Genomic DNA, 27,962 nt, shown 5'->3' with positions numbered 1-27,962 from the left:
TCATTTACCCAGTATGAATAGAAGCTTGTAATTGATTGTTTGTCCTGGAGCAAGGGCTTGAATCTTGATAACCTCTGAGTGGCCTACTTGTTGGCAGTAATTAACCACAGCCTTAGACATGTTCTGAGGACACCTCTTTGAACCAGCATGACTAGAAAAATGGGTAGAGAGTTGCCTTGTTTGAGAATTCATCTTTAGGAACTGGGAATATTTGATTTGTGCTAGGACTCACCTAGCTGCCATCACTTTTATTTAAGCCTGCCCAAAGACAAGCTCTGTCACAGTTCTGCTATCTTCTCCAGCCCATGGGAAGAGAAGCCAGTCTAACACCAGTACAGCCTAAAAGCAAAAGTTGTAGCTGAGTTCTGCCTGAACTTTCTGAGATGCTATTTGGCTTTTTGGGGTATTTGTCAAGATAGTGACCACATGATGACCCAACAGACACTCAGTACCAGAATCTGCCCCAATGCAAACACAAGCTGCAGCAGACAAGGGAAGATCTCTTTTCCAGGAGGTCCTGCTGGTTCACCTAACCAGTCACCTGGAAGGTGAGTGCTCACATGCTTCACCAGGCAGGGCAGAGGGAGGAACTGTGAGCAGTAGCTGGCTTAAACAACAAGTAGTCTTTGAAGCAAAGAGCAGAAAACAGTCTTCTTTCCCAGCTGAGTGCCCTAATTTCTGCCCTATGGTTGTGCTCTGTCCTGCTTTCTGGTCCAAGGAATCCTTAATTATTTAATATAAAACAAAAGATCTTTCTCCGGAGCAGCACAAAGTGCTCTGTCCATCTCTCTGTCTCTGGCATATGCATGTGAATACATAAAGACTCCAGCACACAGAGGAAGAGGTTGCAATTCTCTTGGGAGGTGAGATATGTGAGTTTGAATCCTCTTAGGCTGGAGGGCAAGGGAGGATTAATTTTGTTTTGTTCATGGCCTTATACTAGAGGAGGATTTCAATTGGGGTCTTGAAGGAGAGTTACTAGAGTGACCTTGAGAATGTCTGTGTCTGGTAATATTTTGCTAAATGCTAAATTGTTTAACAGGAGAGAGGATGATAAGTAGAGGGAAAGAGGCAAATCAATTTATCTCAAAACTGTATTGGTTAAATTAATCATTTAAATTATCCCATCTATGGGCTTTATAAAATGAACACATTTATATGTAAGACGCATGTCTTTTTTCACAGATTAAATGCTTTGAAGTCAGTATAAGGACATGTTCCACTTCTTAGCACAGGACAAAGAGGGTAGACATGATAATACCTTATCTGTTGTTTTTATTTTTGGATGTTTTTTCAAAATATTTTAAATATACATAAAAAAAAGAAGAAATAATATTATGGATTAAATAGTAGCTGTCCATTTTCTCTGAGAAATCTCTGTACAAACAATATAAATAAATCTGCTGTTTAATGTTTTCTTTGTTTCTTCAGATGATACATTCAGAGGTAAATTTAGAGGGTAAAAGAAGAGTCTTTGCATGAGTTTCAGAAAATAACATAATATATGACTCATGTTTTGGAGAAAAAAGAAAGAGGGGTAAAAACATCACCCATTTTCATCTCTCTAACCCAACATTTTAACCTTCTTTAACACTTTCAAGGAGATGCTTCTGTACTCTCAAATTCAACACAAACTCCTTAGTCATGTACCTGGAAGAGGGAAGAGTCTGAGTCTCATTGCTTCAGGAGTGTGACAGAGTTGGGAGAGGGAAAGGAAATCTTTTGTCTTGTTTAGAACAGGAGATAGACACATGGAAGCAAATATTGTGTGAATAAGATTATACATCACACATTCCTTTAGAAATCCAACTTTCCTTCCTTTTCCCTCTTCCCATCCCATGAAATTATTCTGGTTTTGCTCCTATCTCTCTCCCTCTTTGTTCAGTGGTACAGAGTGTGTGACCCTGAAAGGTATCAACTGGCATTTCCTTTCCTGCCTAACTCAGATCAGGAGAATGAGCAGTTCGAAAAGTAATGGTTATGAAATGGATTTTTAATGTAAGCTCAGTACTTTTTGTGAGTGTTCATGACAAAAGAATTTAACCTGCCTGATTACTTAGAAACAAGAGCAAATAAATGTAGGCTGGGAACAAGTTAAAATGTGATTTCTAATTTATTGTAGTGCTTAGGAGCATATTTTAATTCAATTTGTCACACTCTCCATGATTACTGTTGACTTGTCAGTGAGAAAAACTCTGCAGTGAAATATCTGGATCTTTGCCCTTAGATAAAACAGTGTTTTTTATGTCTTCTAATCAAGAATATTGTTTACAGGGCAGATAACTGTTAAGTCTTCTTTCCATTATTGACTACATGATTTGTTTCCTTTTGCAACTGCATTTAGATGTGCTGAAACCTCTTGACTGTTTCTCATCTTCTCAGTGCCTTGTTCCAATATGTGGTTATAGCTCAGTTATATAATACTCAGTTATAGCAGAAGAGCTGAGTATGAAGCTCAAGCTACTGGTCACCCATTCCAAATAGCTGTGGCAGTTATTTCTGTTTTTTGTTTTCTATTCTGTAACAGAGCATATAAACATGTTTAGGGAATAGTGCATTATTGGATGAGGATATAAAGACTTCATCAGCCTAATGGAACAATTAACTCAACCATTCTGCTGCTCTTGAGCTGCAGAATTTTGCTTTAAGATTAGAGTGATAAGGTGAAGATTAACACCTCTGGGTCAGTGGGGCTGATGAGACATGATTTATTAATCCTCAAAGAAAACCTTAATTGGACACTGGAGTACTCTCTTCTTCATTGTTAAACTCTGCCAATTCCCTGGATAGTTAGGGGAGATGGTGAGGATGATAGACTTATTGTAATTAGATGAACCAAAACTAAAGTAATGATTTTTTCCCCTGGGAACACCATGTGTTATTTTTTCCAAATAAATCAGTGCTGATATTTATGAACACCTGAGAAACATCCCCTACAAATGGTCATTGACTACCCAAACATAACTTATAAAAGGAAGCTGCAGAACAGGATTCATAAGAATCCTTTGATTTAGAGGAACTGTCTTAAATCCTGGCCTTCAGAGCAAAGAGAATTTACTGTGCAAGCTGGTTAATGATCAGGTTGATTTATCCTTTTTTTTTTTACCTGCCATTACTCATTCTTTCATCATGTTCTTTCCATTAAGAGGCACTGATTTATAGGAGGAAGCACTCCTCTAAGGAGTTTGGTGGGTTTTGAAACTAAGTCTCCGAAATACTTTTTTTTTCAAAGAAATGTCTTTTTGCAGGCAGTATGATAAATAGGTTCATTATAATGCAGCATGCAGCTATAGACAGGAGAAAAGTCCATAGGCATACAATTCTAGCTGCTGTACCTCAGGCTCAGGAAACTGAGCTTTGTGACTTGAGAATTCATTAAGACTCTTGATACAGTGCAACCCTGATGAAATAAGTTAGCAGTCTCATTAGGGGGTTGGAGCAATCATTTGGAAAAAAGCCTCCTTTGCTACATTTGTTTACTGTGTCACAGGAAGCATGTCCTCAGTCAACTGGGATAATCATTGTCGAGTTTTACATAGTTACAAAGCAAGCTAATAAGCCAGATTGTCGAATTATGTCAATCATGTCTAAACATCAACAAACAAATTGCTCTATGCAGATGGGAAATTTCTGAGAAAGCTTAAATATTCAGTTCAGTGGGAACAGTGCACACTGCGAGGTCATGGTTTAAGACTAATATCTGGAGGAAAGTGACTTTCCAGAATGTGGCTCTGAAGCAAGCTTTTAGTCTCTATGAAATAATTTGGTGAGTCTTTTGACATTTAGGGCAATGACTGAGGAGACACTCATTAAGCATTGCATCCTGCTTTTCCAACCCCGACACTGTGCTCACCACATTATCACACTGCTATATGAGTTGTCTTCCTCTTGCTTCTGCTGAAGTCCTTAGGTTTTATTGCAGCTTCACACCCAGACTGACTTCCCAAGGCTCTAGCCAAAGCAGAGATGAGAGTTGAGGAGTCAGAAGTTTTTATGCTCTAAAAGAAAAAAAAAAAAAAAAAAAAAAAAAAAAAAAAAAAAAAAAAATTATGTATTCCTATTCACCCTCTTTGGAGTTTGGAGACAACTTTTAGCCCAGGAATCCTGATGTCAGCTTTCTGAGTGTCAAGTGCTTTTGGCTCTTGTCATCTTTGTACTAGACACCACTCTAGGGGGGAAAGGCCCTGTTTGTGGCTTGTAGCTGCTGAGTGCTTGTGTGATTTCACCCCTGTCCAGGGTGATACCTAAGGGACAAAAGAATGAAGAGTTTAAAAATACTATAAAGCTTTCAGAGTGCTTAAATAGACTGAAGTGAAGATTGCACCAAGAAAGTAAGATAAAAAGTAAGAAGTTAATCTGTAGAAAGAGCAAAAGATCTATTAAATTAATCAATAGGTCTTTTACAGTGGCAAATATGATTTAGTTAAAGAAAACAGAGAGAGTGCAAGATGAATATAATGAGTTTTCCACTTCTTCTAAAAGCAAGGATGGAGAAGAGCAGTTATTGACTGACAGGTATGTTCTTCAGAGAGGAAAATCACATTCTGAAGGGTGGGCCTTGGTGCTGCACTGAAGTTACAGGATGTCTGCACTGCAGTGTCCTTCAGGAGCATGGGTGTCAACCCACAGCAGAGAGAGGTCACCAAGTAGGAACACTGGAACATAACACACCAAAGCCAGTTTCTGTCCTTCCTCCTATTTAGAAGGAAATAGCAAGAAGGAGATACACATTGATTCTCCAGCAACTTTATCTGTACTTTGCAACGTGAAGAATAATGATAGAAAAATATAATGTGCATTGTAGACAGGGACACCTGTCCAGGATCTCAGGTAATGTGACCTCTCTGTTATTGTACATACCAATGTAAGACACTCTTTCCATTAGCTAAGTCCCAAAGGGTGTGATATTGGTTCTTCCCAAGACATAAATTTGATTTTTTCAGTCTCAACGAAATGTAGACTTGTTTGTTGAGGCTTCTTTACTAATGTAATGTGTCTTTAACCAAAATCTTTGTGTTCTGGTACTGAGTCCCATCATTTTTATGGTTATTTCACATTGATGAATGATTGGCTCAAAATTGACCTGTTTTTCCAAAGGCTCACTCAGGGACATGTTTACCTGCATTGCTGTTGTATGTCTTATTATATTGACTTCCTCTGATTTATGATCATTATCATTTGGGATTCCTTCATTCATCCTTCATAATACAGAGTGCTTAGTTTACATTACATCCTTTCCTTACTAACCTCTTTTTGAAATACTATCATAATTTACCCAGAGTCCAGGAATTTGAAGACTTAAGCTTTTGTAATAGTTTCCCCCTGTAGCATTAAAGATTTAAGTCCAATAATAATAGTTATAATATTGTAACTTCCCAAGAGTTTAAATGTCACAGTCTGAATCAAGGTGCTCCATAGAATACCCCTCCTTCTAATTCTGAATGTTCATGGCCATTTGCAGGTAACTGCTAGTCAACAATTCCCTGAAAGCTGGGTGACAGGAAATCCAGAAGTACTAAATTAAATTATTAATATAACACACAGAAGGGACTCAACTGTATCATGCCCCATTTGGTTGTAGTGTTGATGTTATTGGTTTAAAACTTCACCAACCCTCTCAGCTCTTTAGCACCCATAAATGTTATGTTGGAGCCTGATTCTCAAAGAGAGGGAACCAGGGAAAACTTAATCTGCCATTACAGAGAGAAGTGATGATATCTTCTTTCCTCAGTGTGAAGCAGCCTTGGCTGAGCAGGAATTTAGGAGGCCCATGGGGTCTGTATGTGCTAGCAAGCACAGAGGTTCATTTTAACTTCATCTGGCCTTTTGGGAGAGAATAAATACATAGAGCATCTTTCTTTCCACATAATAAAAACTTCATAATAAACTTCCAGAGGAACATGAGCTTGACAAACCTCACTGTAAGATTTTAATTAAAATAGATCTTCTATTTAAAAAGTCAATTCCACTTAAAAAAAAAAAAACGAAACCTTCTCAGTTCCACTTGAATCTCAGCCCCCTAAAAGACAAGCATCAGTAAGCTGTTGAACCTTGTGAAAAAAACATACACAACCTAACTGATTGATTTAAAAATGCAATCAATTAGAAATCACAGCTGACTTATTTGATTGGAACTTAATTTGGTCTGTAATGGGTTTGTGTCCTTGCCTACTATTAATTAGCAGTAATAATGGTATTGTTCTTCTATGGGAATTTGAAACAGATCTGCCTTCCTATAAGGCAGATGGTCGGTACAGCTCAAAGCACTGAGTCACAGCAGAGATCTCAGCTCCATTTCTCCTGTTATCTGGCAAGGGAAGGCTTTGGTGGAAGAAAATGGTTATCCTGAACAAAGGAAGAAGTTTTCAGTGGAACAAGTTTGTCTTTTTAAAGTTGCAACCAAGAGATATTTACAAGCAGAGAGGCTGCAGCATTCTCACAGCATTGCAGCTATCAAGGCTTGGATATCACTGTAGGGAAATCTGTAGGAATGCAGCAAGAGAGTGGCTAGTGCCTGCTCTAGAATTCCAGATGTTAAAATGGTGTCAAATGTCTGATCCACATTTCTATCTAAAGTATTAAGCCAGATCTTCCTTGGCCAAAAGCAAACTCAATTGCATTATCTTCTGTTTGATTAAGGGATAAGCCCAGCTGCTGCTCTTGTTGTGTAACATTTATATCTTTACAGAGGATGCAATAACAGATATAACATTTGCAGAGGCTCCATGTGCTAGGGCTGGCCCCTTCAGTGACCTTGGAAGGAGCAGGATGCTCAGTCCTGTGCAGAGCTATCTCTCACTGACCAGAGACAGCTGGAGGGTTGGCTTAATTTTTCTTTCTTTTACATTTACACTGCAGACTAACTGTTAGACATTTTTCAGTATTTCATTAATATTCAGCTTACAGACTTAATTTCAAAGCAAGAATTTGTTATTTTCATAGATGGACAAAACTGTTAGCATTCCTAGAGATAAAAGAGGTTTTTTTGTTGTTGCTTTGGTTTGTTTTTGTTTTTGTTTTGACTGGTGCATCAAAGGCTTCAAACACATTCATATATCTGGTTTCTCCAACAGACCTTGCTAGAGCTGCGAGTATTTGGGATAAGGAGTGTGAATGTACATGGAGTGCTGGTAACTTTTTAGTCAAACCTGTTCTTCACACAGCTGTGTGAATAAAGCCTGAAGCTGGGCACTGTGCAAACTGATGTGGAATGGCACCTTTAGGGGTAAGTTAGGCAGAATGAGGCTTAGTGCCAGTTTTAACATAGTATTAGGGTCCATGCAGAAGTCCATGACCTGCAGATATCATTAGCACAGGGAGCTCCTAGGGATCTCAAGGTGGGCAGGCGCAGGGAAACAGCCTCTCACTGGGTCTTTCCAGCTGTATGGCTTGTCCCTGGTGGCCCAGGAGTGTGGCTGGATTGGGCAGGAGTCTCACACCTCCATAGCACAGGCTTCCTACCAACAAGAAACTGGGGAGAAGCAGAGAGCAGCAGGGAGCAGTCACCCCATAGCAGGGAATCAGCAGGACACCTGCACTTGCCTAAGCACCTTGCTCCAGGAGTCACAGCAGGACTATGGGGATGGTTCCTCTGATGTGGGGTGTTGGATAAGCCTGCTGTTGCTGATAGTATTTTGGCCTGTTTTCTGCAGGTAGGTTTAGGTGGTGATAGCACTGAACAGATACCTGTCAGAGACAAAAAAATACACTCCTACAAACACAAAGGGGAAGGACAAAATGGAAAACAAGGTTCTCTGCACAGATTAAACTTCAACTTCATGGTGCCTTTTTCACCTACTACATACATGTGTTTTATGGAACAGAATGCAGTGACTTCCTTACCTCACCCAATACAAAGGCAGTCTGTTAGGCAGCAATGAAATAGACAGCATTAGGACCATTAACTTGGAGGTAAGAGGTGCTTTATCTCATTGTGCACTCTCCAGAAGTCTGGTTTTGTTGATAATAACAACATGGACACTGACATCATTGCACCTGCCTGGATTCTTAGTTGTGATCTGTGCCCCAGAACTACTAAATACAATAAATTTAATCAAACACAGAAAGTAAAAGTGCCTGCCATTCTCAAAAATGAGAATTGCTCAAAAAAGTAATACAGAACATTAGTATTTTAATGTACATAAACCCCACAAATATAATTAGAAACAAATAAGGTGGTTAGTTAGCAGCAGGAATGTTCATAGAGTCATGAGAGAAGCATTTTCAAGACTGAAGGATTAAAGTGAACCTACAGATAGGACAGAAGTTTCAAAGATATCAATTAATCCATGGCTGACATTAGCATAATAAAATAAGTGCAATATTGTTTCTTTGTTCTAGGCTGTGATCTTGTATTTGCAGAAAATGGGGCCTGTTGCAGAGATCCCAGGAGGCAAATGGTTTGCCTGAGTGGCTGTCACACAGAGCTGTGGCACTGCCATCCATGCTCCATCCTGACAGGGGACTCAGGTGGCAATGTGCCACTTCCTGAAGCACAGGCAGCTCCATCACAGTGTCTCCCAGCCAGCTGTTCAGCATGGTTACCACCTCACAGACTGGGAATATTGACCTGATATCACCAGGTCTTCTTTGCAGAGGGTGAGCCACAGCTGGACAGAAATGATCACGAGCCCAGTCCCACTGACATCCTCCTTTCTGCAAGAGGGCTTCAGTCAAGGAGCCCTGAGGAGGGGCAGGAAAGGGATGCACTGCAGTGGTGATTTCCAGCAGAGGTAAAATTATTTTGGACTGGTGTAATTGAGTCTGCTCTTGCATCAAACAGTGAGCATAAAGTTTTCCACCAGGCTAAGCTATGATCAGGCTCCAGTGCATTATCACATTCTTTTACGTGTGAAGCTACCTATATAAATTGCTAAATGGAAATCTTCCTGGTAGCCTGCTACCTGGTAATTATATCAGCAGAGCAGAGTGAGAGATGGCAGGAAAGAATGTAAGTGTGCTATGAGAATAACACGGGAAGAAGTCAATCATAACAAACATTTGCTTAAGAATATATTGTACATTTGGGTGTGGAAAAGGACTAGTCTGTTTTACACATGGGAAGGGGAAGTAATTGAGAAGGTGTTCCATTCATATGTTATTGCAACTGGGAAGTTATGAGACAGCCTCAAAAATTAACTTGAACATAACAGACTTAAAATACATTAAAAAAAAATCCTTCTCTGAATTTAACCAGCAAAGCACATAATTCACAAAGTTCTAATGGTGAATTTATGGTGTTGAAGAATTTATTTTGTATTGCTTTCTCCTGAAATAGAAAGACAGAGAGACAGAGAAGAAAATATAAATATTTCTTAAATTAACTTTATTTACATCCTTTTTTGAAATGGCAGAATGAAAAGAGTAATTAGGATTCAAGGTGAAATGAAATTCTGTACACATCTCAGTCCTTCCCACATCCTTTTGCAGATTGGGAACTGAGTAGAGGAAGAACAAACTGATTTCTTTTAAGTTTAGTTATTGCAAATGCAAAATTAATATCATTCTGCAGATATGGTGCCAGAGGACAACACAAGCTAACAAAATAATGGTAGTCCAGATAAATAATTTATGCACCATATCAAAAACTGAATGAGATAAAGACATAGAGAACACATGTGAAAATTTGAAAATTGCTCAAAGCTTTTCCTCCAGTGTCTCCCAGGAGAATGAGTATGGAGCAGTAATAAACTCTGTGACTGTGTATAATTCATAAACTTTCCCTCATTTTTTGAATTTCAGTGCTTACAGTTTATAGCTAACAAAGGAACAGAGTGGAAAAATCCTGGTGAGAGTTGAGAGGAGAACATAAACCAGCTGATTCCTCCACTTAGTCTATTCATAAAGGGCATCTGTTCTCATCCCAAACTGCACATATATTTGCCATTAAACTTAGTACATTGAGAACAGGAAAAAAAAGCCTTCTACTCACATCCTTATGTCTACTTTATATTTATATTTTTATGACTGCTATTGCAGTGTGAGATTATGACACAAAAAGCCATTTCCAGGTGATTTGTATTAAAATTATTCTGTTGTGGCTGTTGGTTAATGTTCAAACTGGATTTCTTAGGGATTCATTCAATGGCAGCAGACCAAACTCAGAGCAAACTAGTGAATGCTATCAGAAGGCAGTGGGGTGTTACAGGATGAATTTCATAAAATGAAACCTCCCCCATCCACAGCCACATTGAAAAGATGTTTCTAAGTTGAAGAAATGTAAAAAATACATTCAGATAAGATTTTCCTTTAAATTATTTTGATGGTCACAGCCATGTGAAGTTGCATTCTGAAGAGGCATGGTGGACAAGAGGGTTATTTTCAACTTTGCCTGTCAGCAATTTGTAGCATTTTTCTGGCACAGCACAATTCAGTTACACAACCAATATTTTTTTTTCTAAAAGTTTCCTCGGAGTTTTAATTTTTAATGAAAAACAGAGGACAGTTCCTTGTGGCTTCCTGAGGGAAACCCTCAGTGTCCTACTGTGAGCACACAAGCAGAGCCCAGCACATTTCTCAGGTGCATTCAAGCTGCTGGGAGCTGAGAGGAGCCCAGCCTCTGCTCCTCTGTCAGAACAAGCAGTGCCTGGCCTGAGCCATCGCACCAGAAGCTGATGGAACACCCAAGCAGGACTTTCCATGCAGCTTCCCACCATTCCAAACACATAAAGAAACCTCACAGCACTCTCAGGGCACCTCTGCAGATCTGTTCTCATGGGTGGGTAAAGGAGAAAGAAGGTCACTACTATCAGCAAGCTTCAGAAGTGACTGAGGAACAGCTGCCCTTTGGTGATCCCCTGTGCTCTGAGCCCAGCCAAAGGGATCCACTCTCCCAGTTCCTCCCTGCCTCTGAGAGCCAGTTGAGTGTTATGTGAATATTGTTTACTTCATTAATTTCCTCCTGCCATCAATTGATGAATAAATTATTCATCAGTAAATTTATAAATTATTCTACCAGTTCTATTGATGATTGAATAATATTGACCAAATAAATTATTCACTCTACTTTTGCCCCAACAAATGACAAATAAATTATTTGTGAGTATTGTTTTCTTCATTATTAGATCAACTCTTCCATCTGTTGAGACATTCATATGTCAGTCACTCTGATAGCTATACAATTTGTAAGCAGGACTCTTTAGGAACTATGTTTTCATGGCAAACAGAACTAGCTTATAGTATACAATTATATGGCAGTTTCTTTAAATATAAGATCCTATATATTCCTATATGAGGAAGTGTTTTCTATGTTTCACAGCCAAGTAATCAAACTGCTGAGATATTCTGGGATTAATTCTCAGCCAAGCAAGATATTTTTGAATGTGCAGTTTATTTTACTGTTTAACATATTTGGACTTAATAGTCAGGGTTGAATCTGCAGCCATCCCTTGATCCTGAAAGGTATTAAGTTGTAGGTTCTGTGAATGAGCATCAGGAGCAAAGCCAAACCAGAGATACCTTAACTAATTACCATTACAAATGTGAATTGCATAGGCCAGTTATTTCAAGGTTCTGGATAAACTACATGAGTTTTTCATCTAGTTAGATTCATGCCTTCTGTCTTTTTTACTGATTTGCCAGTAACTATGTGGCAAACAAGTGACAGCCTCTTCTAGTTGCAACATTTCTAGCATATTTTACTATGCAGGCAAAATATGTCTACATCCAAAAATATGGACAGTCCATGTGGTTATGATGGGTTGGGTAAAAAAAAATTAAATTAATTTTTTAAAAATACATTCTAGGAAAGTGATAGTAAGTCACAAGCACCCACAAAGAAAGGTTTGGATCTTCTCTATTCCATGAAGCCCAAGCTGGATTAAGTTCACCAAGATAATCAAGATGCATTAGCATGAAACCAGTGTAAGGATCAGGAATAGTTACACTGAAAAGTATTCTCTAAGAAGTTGCTCAGAAAGAGACAGAGAGAGAAGGCATCTCATGCCAACAGGGGAGCAGCCCTTCAATAATTTTCCAGGTGTGAGTGCCAGTGACAATCAGAAGCACACACCTCTGCTGGCATTTAGTTGACTCTGAGACCCACCAGTAAGTATGTGAGAAGATGTTTCAGCTGACTTTTTATATTCTGTTTTTTTAGAATTTAAAACCATGAAGCACGCATATTTGCCAGGCTGAGTACATGTGAGAGATCAACAGAGACCCAAGCTCCAGCTCAGGCTGCCCAAGAGGAGGGAGATGAATGAATGGGCTGTGCCAGAACGAGAGAGCTGTGCAGGGACCAGAGAGCTCATTTATGGGGAGCTCTCCACCACTGGGCAGCTCTGTAACACCTCAACACTGTAACAGCTGTGTCCTCATGTTTCTCCTTTCTTTTCCTCCCAAATGAGGGCTGTGATCAGTCACTCAGGTCAATACTGCAGTGTAATCTTGGCCCTTAGAACACGTGCACAACAGAAAATCACAGCTCTTTCATTCTCAGAGAAAGCTGTTAATAGGTCTGCCTCTCCCACTGAGGCACACTAACAAGTTCTTGTCTAAACTGTCATTAATGTTTTCACTTAGATTTCCACATTAAAATTGGCAGCATTTCTAAGGGAAGTGTTGTGGTCAGGACTTAGAGGAGAAGCACTGAGACTTTGTATTCTGAAAAATAACTTAATGATCTCCGGGGTCAAACTTTTAAATTCCATTTCTCCCTGTTCTGCCAGCACAAGCCCCCTGGGATATCCAGACACAGAAATATACTGAAAGGTATGACAGAGAAAATGGTGGGAATGTGGTAAAATTGTGTCCAGAGAGAAGTGGTGTATTCAGAGAGCTGAAGTGGAAGAAGGCCTTTTGCAGCATTGTTCAGAATGGATATGAATGAAGCACAGTCACATTGCTCAAGGGCAGAGGAAAGACCACTGCAGTAGTTGGGATAAAGTGGTGAAGGGAGCACATGGGAAAAACTTAGACTATTGTCTAATGGACATGTGTGTAATGGACTGAATCTTTGGGACAATTATGATAAAGAAGTTGTGAAATTTAGCCTGCATATGAGATTACAGAGAGCAGCCTGAGCTGATCATGTTTCAGATTAAGGGTCTGAGTAAAAGACAGAGATGCTAGCAATCAAAACAAATGTAGGTGCTCTGTGTTAGTGTGATGTCTATTCATCAGCAGTGAGGTAGTTCAGAATATGAGTTTGGATAAGGGAAAAGAGATCAGTAAGTACACTACATAAAAATATGAGCTGCACAGAGGCATGGGGGTGTTCTCATACAATGGTATTTTTTCTCAGTGGGTAGTAAAAGTCAGGAGCAAAAATCTACTGAGATGGATTTACTGTAATTGCAGTGTGCTGTCAAAATATATTCACAAATCAGGTAAGTTTTTGTTGATAGTTTTCCCATTAATGCTTTTGACTCCTAGTAATATCCTGAATTTAATTCAGTTTTGCTATTTTTCTGAAGGGAAGCCACCAGAAAACAGAGCTGTAAGAAGCTGCAGAAGGCCACATAGATTTTGCCTTATATCTAAGAGTAATTTAATTTAAATTATCTGCCAGCTTCAATTCATTAAGGAACATTCAAACAGCCTTTCATATGTCTTATTTCAGATGTGATATTATTGGGAAATGGTAGTTTTTCCAAGAAAAAGAAAAAGGAGCAACAGTCTGTGGACATGATTCTAAGTAGCAGAAAAGAACATTTCAAATGTATTAGTGTGTGACAAAAGGCAACTTTATTTCACACTAGATCATATTAAGCAATCCTCTCTGCCTTCTTATCCTGCTCAATGCAGTGAAACTGTTCATGACAAAGACTGCACCCTAAATGAAGGACAAAATAAGGAAGCTTTGGATATCTACCTGCTTATCTTTTTCTCAGAAGACTCATAATCTTCTTTAAGTCTTTCCCAGAGCTGAAAAGTAAACTGCTTATTCCTAACGTGGTGTTACTATTGGCCTTCCTTTATGATTTCTCTTTTAACTTTTGCAGTCATTGTTTCCCTCTTCCATGTCACTGATTTTTTTTCCTCAACTTCCTTTTTCCTGCATTATTGTTATTTTTGGTTGGAGTTTTAGTTCTAGTGACAGCTTGAAGAAACAAGGCTGGTATTGTCTTTTAAAGACTGTTAAATTAGTATCTGTTATAATCTCTCTATAACCATAAATGCATTTCCACAGGTTTTCTTTCTTAGTGCCATCAGCTCCACCATTCCTGAGAAATGGAGTAGACAAGGAAGCTGATCATTTCAGAAGAAAAGGAGGAAAGTAGCTGGGGAAGTACCATTAACCCACAGAAAAGGGCCAATCCCATCAGGTTAATCTCATGCTGTATGAAGAACAGTGTAGGGTAATATACTCAGGATTCTGGCAAGGCGACAGGCATCTGTATTTTGGACTAATGAAATCCTATTAAGATCTATGTGCTTGGAAATGTTCCTGGAGCAGTGTAGCTAAGTGTGGATCAGGGCAGCCCAGTCATCACTCAGCAGAATGCCTGCCTCGGGGGCTCAGATGCAATAAGGCAGTTTTCCTAAGCAGATGTGCCTGAGACCTCGGGGGCATCAAAGCGCCTGAGATTCCTAACTACCCTGACAATCTGGCAGCAGGTCTGCTTGGCACAGGGCACCACAAAGTCAATAGCAGGCTTTTGAGTTGTTTCTCTCTTCCCAACACCATATTGCTCAATATCTTTCAGTGAGATGAAAAAAAAACCCAAAAAAAACCCAAAAAAAAAAACCACCTAAAAAGGAAGGGTCGGGCTGAGAATGGAATGTGATAAAGAGCTGGTTATGGCCTTCTGTACTGTTGTCACTTGACACAGCAGCTTCCTAGAGATAGCACAATTATGGGTAGGTGAGTCTTCAGTGTGTCTGGAGTGAAATGTCCTGTGGGCAGTGGAGTAAATAAATAGTCATTATCACTCTATAGACTCGAGAGAACACAGATATCTGGCTATACCACCCAAGACAGCCCCAATGGGGGATTATGAGTCACAAATATTCTTTCAGAACTGATAGTGTGCTAAATTCTGATAAATGAACATATGTTTTCTTATCTAGTATCCACATACAGAGGCTGATTTTGTGGGTGGTTTCAAAGTCTAGCAGTTTTTCTGGAGAAAGGCTTTTACCTTATACAAAAAACTGACTTCAAGGGCAGCTTAAAGACAGTCCTAAATCTCAAAACTCTACAATAGCAGACAAAAAAAAAAAAGGGTATTTTTAGGTTATTGTCACATCTGTAGCATAACAATATAGGAAATCTTTATGTTGGAGTTTATCTGCATTATTTATTGTTTCCCATCAGACTTGCTGACATTTTCTTCTCTGCTCTTTCAGTCAATATGAGTCACGAGGAGAAAAGGACAGGTCTGGTACACAGGGACACTTGCATGAATCTGTGAACTTATTCCATGTTCTATTTCCTTCTTTACTTCCTTTGAAGCCTGAATTGAGCAAGTGTGCACTAATCTTACTTTATCCTATCTCAGTCTTATGCTACAGAGAAAAAAATGAAAACTGTAATTACTCATGAGAATTCAATTTCTTTTTTATATTGAAATATGAAACATTAAGGAAAAAAATAATTTAAAATCCGAGTTAATTTTCTGCAGGGTCAGCATTTATCATTCCCTAAAAATATGGTATTTTCAAATCTTTCCATTCCCATTATCCATTTAATTTTGCTGTGTAAAAAAAGAAAAGAATTTTGTCTCAGACTATTCAATGTTATTAGGAATGAAAAATCCTCTTTCTAATGAAAGATCATGTTCTGCTTTATCATGAGCATTCTAGTTCTTTAATGCTGTTCATGTGGTGCAATAGTTCTGCTGCAATTAAGGAAGCCAGCGAAGCACAGGCTACGGTGTAAAAGTGCAGCAGCACTCTATCTTTTCCTTGCCACTAGCCCAGACCTTCCTCAGCAGTGAGACAGAAAAAAAGGGAGTGGAGAGGACCTGGAGGACCTGGAGGAGAAGCAGGAACAGTAACATGACAGCTATTCCAGGCAGACCATGACTAAAATCATGAGCTGATGATAATGCACACAATTTGAGGCATAAATTCCCTCCTTTCCCAAACACGATGTGATTTTATACCCCAGAAAAAGTCTAGAGTTGTTTGATTTGTATGAATTTTAATGACAGTGAAAAATGGAAGAATCTGTTATTAATATTCAAGAGACATAATGTAAACATGCCCAGTGATAAGTTCTCTAACTGGTTTCCTATTGCTGTATTTAAATCCCATATAAACTCAAAGATCTTTCTGCAGTGTATAACAACAAGTATTTGTTGGTCAACAGATGACCCCTGCTGGTGTGAAAAATAAAAAAAGAAACACATAGAGCAATGTTTCTAACAAAAATCACCTCCTATTTATTATTTTCTCAGCCTCTTTTGTGCATATTTGCCTTTAATTTGTATGTCATTTTGATTAATCACATAACTCTACCAAGACTGTATCTCTTCAGTCTGTTTGCCAAAAGAAAGGATGTTGTTGTTATTTCTTATACTTCCATCCATAACCAACCACATGTTATTCATTTATCTGTAGCAGCTTCTCTTCTCTACTCCATGTGTCCAAAAATTTCCCTTTGATCATTTGCAAACAAGTTCCTGGTGAACTTCTTGCTTCGTTATCTGTTTATTTGGAATAAGTAATTATAGCAGCAGATTCTCTTCTCTGTGCTTCTGCACAATTTAGATTTTTATCAGTAATGCCATCATTACTAGTACCCTTCTTTTCCTGTCTTCTCCTAGTGAGTTGACTTTGACCTAACTTGAACCAAAAACTAACTTTTACAACAGTTCACAAAAAAATTTACATTATTTGTCTGGCATATCCACTATCTGCTTTTATCCATGATCCCTTCATCTTGTCAGGAACAGTCCATCTATTTTTCAGTTGGCATTGTCATCAGAGTTCTACACAGTTGTACTATCTTTTCTTGGCAATTCACTCAGTAACCCTAATCCTCTCACCAGCAAAATGGGAATGTAGGGAAAGGGGTTAAATGAAACATTCACATCAATACACTGGTAAGGCTACTTTCTCATTTTTTTTATTGAACTGTACCATGTCAGTCTAACAATTCAGATCAGATGTACATCTGAAATCACAAAGCACATTTTATTTTTAATTTAGATAATTTACAAATCACCTTTTAAAATATATGTGATGTTGTGCACATTTCTAGAAATCATGCATTCAGTACTTTGTGTTGCTCTTTTTGCATTATGACTCTCTCAGATGGCCACGAATGAACTTTATTGTATGTATATTTAACTAAATTGTCCAAGACAAGTATTTCTAATGTAAGCTCACTGAGCTGTGCAACAGTGTGCTGTCATTTCTTTAGGTGGGAGGTTCCACATCCTGCATTCAGCTACTGGACAAGTTCTGCCTGCAGCTTTCTCCCAACTCTCCTACCACTGGTCAGCAGCTTTTGTGACAGTTCAGCTCTTGCCTCTAAGAGAGAGCAAAATTTTTTTTTTAAATACCCTTATTTGCCTCAAATAACTGCTAAAAATCTTGTCACTTTGGATTATATTTTATCATGCCTTCCAGCTTCTTGTAAAGTTTAAAAGTATGTGTTCCTTACAGAAAACTTTGTGCACCTGATAATGCATCCCAGAATTTTAATTTCTTCCTTTTCATTTCTTCTTTCCATTTCATTTAAGTGTTGCCATGTTAGTCTCCAGCAACATTTTTGCCTTAGGGACCTTCACCTTAATCACATTCTGGTTGTACTAACTCTGTGTCTTAAACAGAAATGTTTTTTCAGTTGTCTCCTCTGGCACACAGAGCTGTCTCAGTACATCCATTGCAAGGTGTAGCCTTTCCTGAGTCAAGATAATATTTTTCTATGGTTTTTCTCAGTAAAAAATTAGCAATTATGGAAAGGTTTATTGAGACCACATATCTGGAATAAAACTCTTTCCTTGGCCTTTAAATTAGATGCTAAAAGTGAAAAAAAAAAAATAAACTAACAAATAAATAGTGTAATTTTTACATTTCTAGTGTGTGCTTGATACTTGCCATTCTATGGAAAAATTTTCTGCACTTAGGCACATGCAAACATAAAAGTGGAATGAGTTTGGGTTTGGGCTTTTTTGGTTAGTTGATTTGCTTGATTTGTTTTGTTTGTGTTTGTTTTATGGTTTGTTTAATTGGTTGCATTTTTTGTATTGACTCTTATTTTGAACATTGATATTGAGGATATGAGGCCTTGTGGAGTCTGTTTCTGGAACTAGTCATTAATTTGATTTTGTTGCAGCCTGATGACATTCACAGCCTCACTAAGGCTTGCAGGCAGGACTGAAGAGGGGTCCAAGAGCCTGTATAAAGGAGAACTCATGGAAAGCACTTTAGTTTAATGTATAGAGAGCTGCATATGTGCATGTTTTCTGAGAGACAAAGTTCAGATGCAATTGTTGTAGCACTGAAGTGAAATTTTCATTTAGAGGGAGCAGCACTGAAAGATTTAAAACTGGTACCCATGAAAATTTATCCCCTTCTTCATGTCCTTCTCTTTTATCTTTTTAAATTAAGTAGTTAAAAGAGTAATTAGCAGTAACTGTTGACACAGAGGTGTAGCATCAGTACATTTTCCTTAATAGTTCAACTTTGGCTACATATTTTCTGGCTTGCTCAATGCATAGGATTCCTCATTTATAAATTATTTTTCTGGGGGAAAAACAAAAGTATATTACAAAAAGACAAAGGTTTACCATGTAGTTAAAGCACTAGAAAGGGGTTCAGACAGAATCTCACTGGTACTAAAAGTTTTCTCTGTGACCTTGAGCAATCACTTAATCTCTCTGTACATCTGCTCCTCATCTATTTTTAAAAGGAGGGTAATACTTCTGTCTCTGTATTTACATTGCAAACTCTTTTTACTCTGTTTTGCATTATTCTTGTTGCAATAAAGATGTTATCTAAGAATACTTATTATAGAATTGCTTTTATCTACTTAAAAAGCAATATATTGTGTATGATTAGTTATCCTGCACAATAGGTTATCCTGAGGTGTGACCTGGCTGTATAAGAAGTTATTATTATTGCACTGGAAGTGTTTTAGAGACCAGGTCAGACAGAGACCTTCAGCATTGCATGGCTCTTTTATCAAGAGATGGTGGGCTGAAATTAGAAAACTTTCACTACAGCAGCAAAATAAATGTTCTTCAGAATGGCTATTCTACCACACTGGAAGAAAACCAGTTTGGAATGACCTGCCTCTGCACCTTTAAACACAGCCAGCTCTGGGGCAGGCAGGCTACATGAGTGCTACTTCCTGGGAATGGTTTCCAGCTTGTATTATCTCCCTGGATGTATCTTGGATTCTTAGGAGAGCTTTCTGGGCCAAAAATTTAACAACATGGGCAGGACAAAGAAATGTTTCAGGCTGTGTTTAGCAGTGGCCAGTCAAACCTTGCACTCTCACCAGCAATTCTGCCTCTGTATATAGTTTCATGCTTATAATGATCTATCCCAGTCTTGCTTTATGTAAATCCTGAGGGCAAAAAAGAAGAAAACATGCTGCAAAAGAAGCTTTGCTGTAGTAAAACTTAAGAAACTTGACATCCAAAATTGTTCAAAATAAGTCCAGCAAAAATTTGGGAAAAAAAGTTTCCCTTCAAACTGCTTCATAATATTGTAAACATTTCCTGAGAGAGGGAGTGAGAATTTGGATAAGTATTGCAGGTGATTACAGTTTAAATTTATTATTTTTTTATCAAGAGGATCCATTTGGTGTTGAAAGCATTCTTTTAGGTAGGTAGGTAGGTAGGTAGGTAGGTAGGTAGGTAGGTAGGTAGGTAGGTAGGTAGGTAGGTAGGTAGATATGTAGATGATATGGCTTTACCCTTCCTGAGCCAGTAAAAGGATTGGAACTTAATTCTCCTGCATATCTACAAGAAAGCTCAGAACTAGTACAGAGTGAAAAACCATGTCATCTTTGACTGTTCTCTGAAAGGAGGAGCTGATCTTCCACCTCAGTTCATGTAAGATCATATTACAAATCTCCTAAAGAGATCTGCAGTCCAGAACACAAATGTAACATTTGAGGAAGAGTCAAACTAAAGACATTTACTCAGCTCTTCTTTCTGCCTTGGCTAGGAGCCTCCTGGTTAAAACCTCTTGGCATAATGCTATGTCTTTTTACTCCTGACTGCCTCATAACTATAACATTTGAAACAATGCTCAAGCATGGGATTTAGATGTACATCAGAAAAAGAAATTTAAATATGTGCTTTGGTACTGCTAAAATCTGGGGATGTTCATGCTTGTTTCAAGAGTGACAGTCTGTGTCTCACCAGGTCTTGAGGTGACAGTCACAGCTGGTGTCATGCAGGTGAGGAGCCTAAGTGGTTCTCCACAGACCAGACCAGACTGATGCTCAGCACAGACACAGATGATAGAATACACTGATGCTGAAAAATCATTATTGTGCCCATCCCAGCTACCTCTTTCTCAGGTCTCTCACAATTCACTTGCTGGCACGGATCAGGACATCTTTTTAGATTTCTTCTAGCATACACACTAATAATCATAGAGACAGAGATGCAGGATCTGCAAGCCTAACTCCTGGTTAATGCAGTTTTACTTGACATCAGGGTGTTTAAATTTCTGTTGAAATCTAAATCTGTCTGACTCTGAAAGGCTTAAAATCCAAACATATTTACCTAAAAAGTTATCCTATTACAATATGAGCTTCTACAGTCAAGACCTACATTGTGACTATCCAACCACCCTAGTAATGGTGGATGCAACTGAACTGTCACTTCCAGAATTATCATCCTACCCCAGATACATTGCCATGTGGGACTTAAAAACAGTAGAAGAAGGAAAAATAAATTATTTATTTTGCAGTTTTGCAAAGATTTTGCAAGTGCGGGTTAATCACTCCAACACCTGATTAAACATTGCCCTTATATCGCTTTCTGATGAGTGTTTTATGTGTTCTTGTCTCTGCAGACTGAAGAAGCCCTGAAGATTGATGGAGGGCCATGCTATTCAAACAGCAGGCGTTGCTGAGACAGAAGCTCTTTGTGCTAGGCAGCCTTGCTATTGGAAGTCTCCTATATCTAGTTGCCAGAGTTGGGAGTTTGGATAGGTAAGTCATTAAGTAGCTGTTCTCTTATTTAGAATGGGCTAAGATTGTCTGAGTTTTTGCTTCAAGGGTTTGATTTCTTTCATTCTTTGTTTTTTAGGTTTTTTTTTTATTTATTTAGAGTCTACTTGTATAGGAAGACAGAAAGACTGGCTATTTTAATACTGGTTTTCATTATTTATTCCCACCCTTTGGAGAAGAGAGTAGGAAAAATAGTCACAGCCATCCCTGCCAAAGTTTTTCTGTCTGTCCATTTGTATTCTGAGCATACTGACACTTGTTTTCGGAGAAGACATAAACCAGCATCCAGTAAAAATATCATTACAGTAGCTCATTTTGCCTGTGTACATCTGTGTGTTGACCTCTAGTTTCAGCCAAACAGTTATGATGTATTTATACATCTCCTTTTCTAAATTTGTGAGCAAGCAATTAATGTGCTACAGTGGTAGTTAAAATTAAGTATGAGCCTGCAGAGCAGCTCGTCAAGTTTTGAATACTATTTCATTTGAAAGATTGCTTCAGGGTTTGAGAATTTTAACTATGTTAATTAGCTGGTATTTTCTGTAGCTGAATGTGCTAAATAAGTGGGTTTTCTCTGCAAATGATTTCCTGGAGAGTAGTAGAAAACACAGCAGAGAAAATCAAAGAGTGTTTTGCACTTCTGACCAGACTAAGTTTTGACTGGTTTCTGACAGTGCAACAGTACTGCTACCTGCACCGACCCTGCTGTTCCTGTCAGCTTTGAAATGGCCTGGGATTGCCGTGGTAGGTGCTACACAAAGGCACAACACATTTGGGAGAAAAAAAACAACATTAAAAAAAAAAAGCTGTTTCAAAAGAATGAACGAAAAAACCCTACAAATTTCCAAAAGCTGGTAGACAGTTTGCAGGTGTTAAAGCTATGTTCTAGTCCTTCTTGTCCTTCTTTTAAATGATGCAACATATCAGTTGGTTTCAAAATTGCTACACGATGCTGCATGACTATGCAGTGCTTGGAAAATTAAAACATAGCTACCTACTGTCCATTACTAGGTAACACTGGGCTCCATTGGTGGTCACATTGGTGCCTTCCTCTACCCCTCAAATCCACACCAGAAGAAGGAGACCTTGTACTCAGCTAGGACCAAATGCATTGCAAATTAAGCCCTGGAACTTATATCTTCTTTCCCCTGGTGGTCAAACCATCTCATGCTTCAGAAGTAAAAACCTCACTGAGACTAATGTGATGCTGCAAATGGAGGCAGAAATCCTAACTGGTCCCTGCAAAAGTATATTTTATCCTCGGAGGCATGAAATCTAATTAACCTTCTCCTATTATCTATGCTTGCACATCTACAGAATTTACTGATAGCTATAAAATTATCTTGCCACAGCATTTGACTTGCTGACCTCCTGTGGCAATGAATTCCACTGGTTTCATACACAGTCTTGCCAATGGCAGTAAAATTCAGTTTTGTTCTTTTGCTTTATCCAGTGTGAAGCACACCACACTGCTAAAAAGCAGTCCTGTGTATGGACTTGTTATGAAATAGAGAAGGAAGTACTGGAAAGGACAAGACACAGATTAATTAACTAGAAATATTCTTCTGCCTCATCACTGTTGAATCTCTCAGTGAAAGGATGCTGAGTAGCTTCAACAGATTTGGAATAACTAATTGTTCAGGAAGAAATCCAGATTCATTTATGCTTCATTTATGCTGATCTAATTTGAACAAGAGAGCTGGAGATGGCTCATGTTTAATAGCCTCAGACTGGGCTCTCCAATGGCAGTGTCTTGAGTTTCCTTAGGCCCAAAGGGAAATTACCACTAGTTTATCTGATTCATTGAGTCATAAAATCTGATAAGATAAGCACTTTCCTCCAGGGGAAGCCACCTTCCTTCAGCTCCTGAGCACATGGATCTGCCTCATATGCAAAAGCTCAAATAGATTCTGTGGTAATTTTGAGACTATCTGGATTAGCCTTTGAGTTACCTGACTCCCTGACTGGCAGTACTGGCAGCCTCCATACCTGATTTCCATGCTCCAAACTACTCCTGCTACAGCCAGGCTTATAATCTTTTGCTGCTGTGACACCTCCATTGGAAGAAAATTAGCAAGTATTCTGGATCAGGTGAGACAGCTGATTAAGATTGCCCAGACCTACTTCAGCTGTTTTGAGACTTTTCAGAAATTCAGCTCCCCGAGACAAATTGTTTTATAGTGGGTTTTCTCAAGAAGAGTAATTGTAGAGTTTTAGTGTAGCAGCTTGAGAAATTGCCTGTTTTGGAAGAGCAACTCAGTGATATAATAAGTGCCATATACTCTTAGCAAAGCACTGTTATTTAATGGAAAAAAATACTCAGACAATCAAGAATATTAGTATGTTGCAACAAAACAGTAAATAGTTACATCTTGGATTAAACTCTATGAGTATCTGCCATTTATTCACTGCTGCCAAGATCTTTTGAAAGTTAGTTTTTTATTGTTTAGAGACAGTAGAATCAGGTGGAAAAAGTAAAAAAAACCCTGAATTATAAAGCTGAAGAGGGACTTCTAACAACATCCAATCTTTTCCCTTAGGCTAGAGGATATCTTGAGTATTTATTTATTTTTGAAAGAAACCACCCTGTTTGACAAGCTGTTGTGTTACACTGAAGGCAGTGCTAACTGTCTTTTTGAGCAAGAGATAAAATTAGTTGAGATGGGTCTGGAACTGCTGTTGTGGAATCCTCTTTGCTTGAAAACAAATAACAAATACACAGAAGGAGAGGAGAGGAGAGGGAAGAGAACAGAAACTGCAATTGCAGCTTCTGTTTCTTATGCTTTTTACTACCACCTTGTTAATGCATTAAGACTTTCACCAGCCACACCACACTCTGACCAAATTGTAGCATTGTTAAGACATTTCTTCCTTTTTTTTTTCCTAATAGTGCAGGTTTGCATCAGCATTTCAATGATTCAATCTTTGTCACCAAGTCAGGCTTTTTCAGTAGACGGCAGAGAGCAAAGAGATGGAAGAAGCTAGAAACTTGAGAAAAGAAATAACAGGGACTCACTTTTCATCACATTTTCTAATTAGTCTGCAGGATTTAGCTAGAGCTCATGCAAACCCAGCAATGTCACATGGATTGTTTCTTCATCTCTGCCTGGACAGGTTATATCTCTCAGCATCTGGATAATTAAGGAAACAGCTAACAGGTCAGCCAGGGGGATCAAACTTACTTTGTCCCAATCATCCATTGTCCAAGAATCAGTGTCAAATTAGAGACCCCAACAAGCAGTGATGGATGGAAAACCTGCAAAGAAATAAATAATTATGTCCTGAAAACAGGGTTTGAATAACATATAGTAAATGAGTGAGGGACCACATGCTGAGAAACTAGAATAAATACTGAATACCTAAACAGCTATTAATGAGCATTGCCCATCTGGTATACTGGCTAAGGCAGGGGTCCTGTGAAAAATAATAGCATGGGGCTATGTAATTTAAGAACTGTATCATAATATATGAGCACAGCAAGCTCACACTAAAATTGCCTAGACAACCTTTGTTCTTACATATCCTTAATTTTGGAGAGTGTGGTTCCACAAAATTAGTAATAATATTTTTGTAGGACCTTGGAAGCTCTCTGTACATACCAATTTAATCTTCAGTGAAATATTGGGCTTTGTAATGTCTAACGTGCTTATTTGAGAGTGGAGATAAGAGTTTATTCAACATTCTGTAGAAGTAAAGTTTTCACATTTTTCTTACTGAACCACTTCTTGGATCCAGTGGTATCAGATACAAGAACAAAGAATTAGAAAGTGGAAAAGAGGGGATATAATTGTAGCTGAATACAAAAGAATAGTACAAAAATGCAATTGCAATATAAGAAATAATAAAACACAAAATAAAGTTCAGTGGGAGGATACAAGAGTGATTATAAGAAAATCATTGATGCAACAATCTAATAAATGCATTTTTAAAAAACTTTTCTTGCTATTCTTTTAATATCTTGATGATCTTATCTGAATCACAAGCTTGGACTTTCTTGGTTCTGACTGGCAGAGAAACACATATTGGAAAGAGCAGGAGAAATATTGAAAGGTGATGCTTAGAAAGCCGGTTTTCATCCCTTTTACTCCTCTTCACTAAAAAAGTCATCTCAGGATAAACATAATGGAGAGCACAGGAAAGACTTCAGGCTAGAATAAGAAAAGTGTGTGAAAGAGACCATTTAAATGAACTGGATTTTCAGATCAAAATGTCCAAATACAATTAATCTCAGAATGCTTTAAAATATGCCAAACCCATCACAAAATGATGAGGAATGTGGAAGTTTAGGCGAGGCTCAAGGAGACCCCAGAAAAGTAATCATAGTTCCTACGCTGCCAGACAGGTCAAGTTAGGAATTTCCCAGCTTAATCAGAGCAAAAAAACAGGTTAAAAATAAAAAACCTACAAATTATTGAACCACTGGAAGAATAACATAAAAGCTGAAAGACGGGCACATCACTTTACATTCAAAAACATTCCCAAGAGCAGAATTTCCTTATACATAGAACTTGCCTTGAGAGATACCCTCTTTTCACAAGTTCCTCTTACTTTGCTTGCAGACTGCAGCCCCTCTGCCCCATCGATGGTCGTTTTGGACCCCGTGGCCAGGAGGAAATCCCTCTGCGAGCCCTGCAGTTCAAGCGAGGTCTGCTCCATGAATTTCGAAAGGGCAATGCCACCAAGGAACAAATCCGCCTGCACAATCTGGTTCAGCAGCTTCCCAAGGCCATTATTATTGGGGTGCGGAAAGGAGGCACCCGAGCACTACTGGAGATGCTGAACCTTCACCCTGCAGTGGTCAAAGCTTCTCAAGAGATTCACTTCTTTGATAATGATGAAAACTATGCCAAGGGAATTGAGTGGTACCGGAAAAAAATGCCTTTTTCTTACCCTCATCAAATAACAATTGAGAAAAGCCCTGCGTATTTTATCACCGAGGAAGTACCTGAAAGGATTTACAAAATGAACTCATCTATCAAATTATTGATCATTGTCAGGGAACCTACCACAAGAGCTATTTCTGATTACACTCAGGTGCTGGAAGGCAAGGAAAGAAAGAACAAAACTTACTACAAATTTGAGAAGCTGGCTATTGATCCTAATACCTGCGAAGTGAACACTAAGTATAAGGCAGTGAGAACCAGCATCTACACAAAACATCTGGAGAGGTGGTTGAAATATTTTCCAATTGAGCAGTTTCACATCGTGGACGGAGACCGGCTCATCACAGAACCACTGCCAGAGCTCCAGCTGGTTGAGAAGTTCCTAAATCTTCCTCCGAGGATAAGTCAGTACAATTTATACTTCAATGCCACCAGAGGGTTTTACTGCTTGCGATTTAACATTGTCTTTAACAAGTGCCTGGCGGGTAGCAAGGGACGCATCCATCCAGAGGTGGATACCTCTGTCATTACCAAATTGCGCAAGTTCTTCCATCCTTTTAATCAAAAATTTTACCAGATCACGGGGAGGACATTTAACTGGCCCTAAACTAAACTTCATACAACACTTTCTGTTGCACCTGAGGCATGCAATAGGATGTCTCTGCTGAAATATGCACTTTTCATAGATACGGCTAGCAAAGTAACTTTTTTCATGCATATGTGTACATAATGCAGTGTGTGACCAAATATATGGTGGGATGGATTTTTTCTACAGAGTAGTAACTAACATAAATTTACTGTCAATATAGTTGCATCTTTTAAGATATAATAATAAAGGGAAAGGAGGTATTTAGGGAAACAAAGTCAGACACCGTTAAAAGGGTCAGTGTTCCTCTTGCTTAGTGAAGTGTTTATGTGACATACTTATTGATCTAAGCAGAACATTAATTTATGCCATAAAAATCCTTGTCAAAAGTCTGTAAAGCTGTGAGAAAGCATAATCTTGAGGCTATATTTGGTATGTGTATTGCTAAAGGAATACTGACACTTTAAACACAGTGCTGAATTTTTACAATGAGAGTGAATAGTACTATTTTCTTATTATTTTAAATGAATATCTTATCTCATACAAACTGCATTGTTTTAGAGTTCCTGTGGTGAGTTTGCACTATTGTTTTATTGTATGGACCATAGTGTCACTTGTAGCATGTCAATCATGTGTCAAGAAAAGGTCAAATAATTTTTTCTTCTATACTTGTGTGTTGACAAAGCTAAACATGGTGTACATAGTGTACAATGTTTGTAAATACTGGTTTCACACTAAGTAATTCTATTTTGTAAACTGAATATGGCTATTTAATTTATTGTGAAAATTAAATTTATTGTGGTATTTAAAAATGGAATGGATTAAAATTACCTATATGTGCAATGGCTTTTCACCTTTGCTTGATGTGTGTCAGTGTGGTCCCTTAGCTTAGACATATCATATGTATGTGTGAGAGAGATTTGCTCAGGTAAGCTTGGTTTATAGACACTTGTGAAAACTGACACATGTCGGGAAGCAGGGTTTATCAAAGCACTCATCTTTCTAGGAATTTGGTGTAATGCTCACCTCAAAGAACATTGTTGCTGTTCTGTTCTGGCACTTTGCTAGAATCAATGCAGTTGCCCATCAGGCTAAAGCATGACTGTAAAAGTCTACTGCAACCAGGTATATCAAAAAACAGAGTGCTCATTAAAACAAAAAAAAAATCAGACAGATGAACAAAATTAGAAGAAAAGTTTTGGTGATTTCATCACCAAAAGATGGTGATTCTTCAGAAGTCATAGAAAACAGTTGTGATACCTTCTCTTCATCTGGTAATGCATGCATCTGCTCTGAAGAAAACAACCACAGTATTGTTATTACTGGGATAAACATATAGCTCATGTTTCCATTCAATAAGTGACAAGAAATTAGTTCAGGTAATTAATATTTTCATGCATTATATGTT

The 27,962-nt window shown here is 38.3% G+C and overlaps 1 protein-coding gene across 4 annotated transcripts in view; it reads left to right on the top strand.

Annotated features, from left to right (window-relative positions):
• The window catches only part of HS3ST5 (heparan sulfate-glucosamine 3-sulfotransferase 5), a 189,109-nt gene extending 161,714 nt beyond the window's left edge, over positions 1-27,395 (top strand). For 2 of the 4 annotated variants that reach the window (XM_079326472.1, XM_079326474.1), the window contains exons 3-4: positions 20,929-21,067; positions 25,645-27,395. In XM_079326472.1, coding sequence (XP_079182598.1) covers positions 20,961-21,067; positions 25,645-26,575 — 1,038 coding nt within the window. In that variant the 5' untranslated portion in view covers positions 20,929-20,960 and the 3' untranslated portion in view covers positions 26,576-27,395. The remainder of the gene's footprint in view (positions 1-20,928; positions 21,068-25,644) is intronic. The other 2 variants (XM_079326471.1, XM_079326473.1) reach the window with 1 other exon arrangement.
• The last annotated feature ends 567 nt before the right edge of the window (positions 27,396-27,962 follow it).

This window comes from Erithacus rubecula (assembly GCF_903797595.1).
Source record: "Erithacus rubecula genome assembly, chromosome: 2".
NCBI classification, from domain to species: domain Eukaryota; kingdom Metazoa; phylum Chordata; class Aves; order Passeriformes; family Muscicapidae; genus Erithacus; species Erithacus rubecula.
Note: the sequence above shows the minus strand (reverse complement) of the source record. Positions and strands in the feature narration are given on the sequence as shown.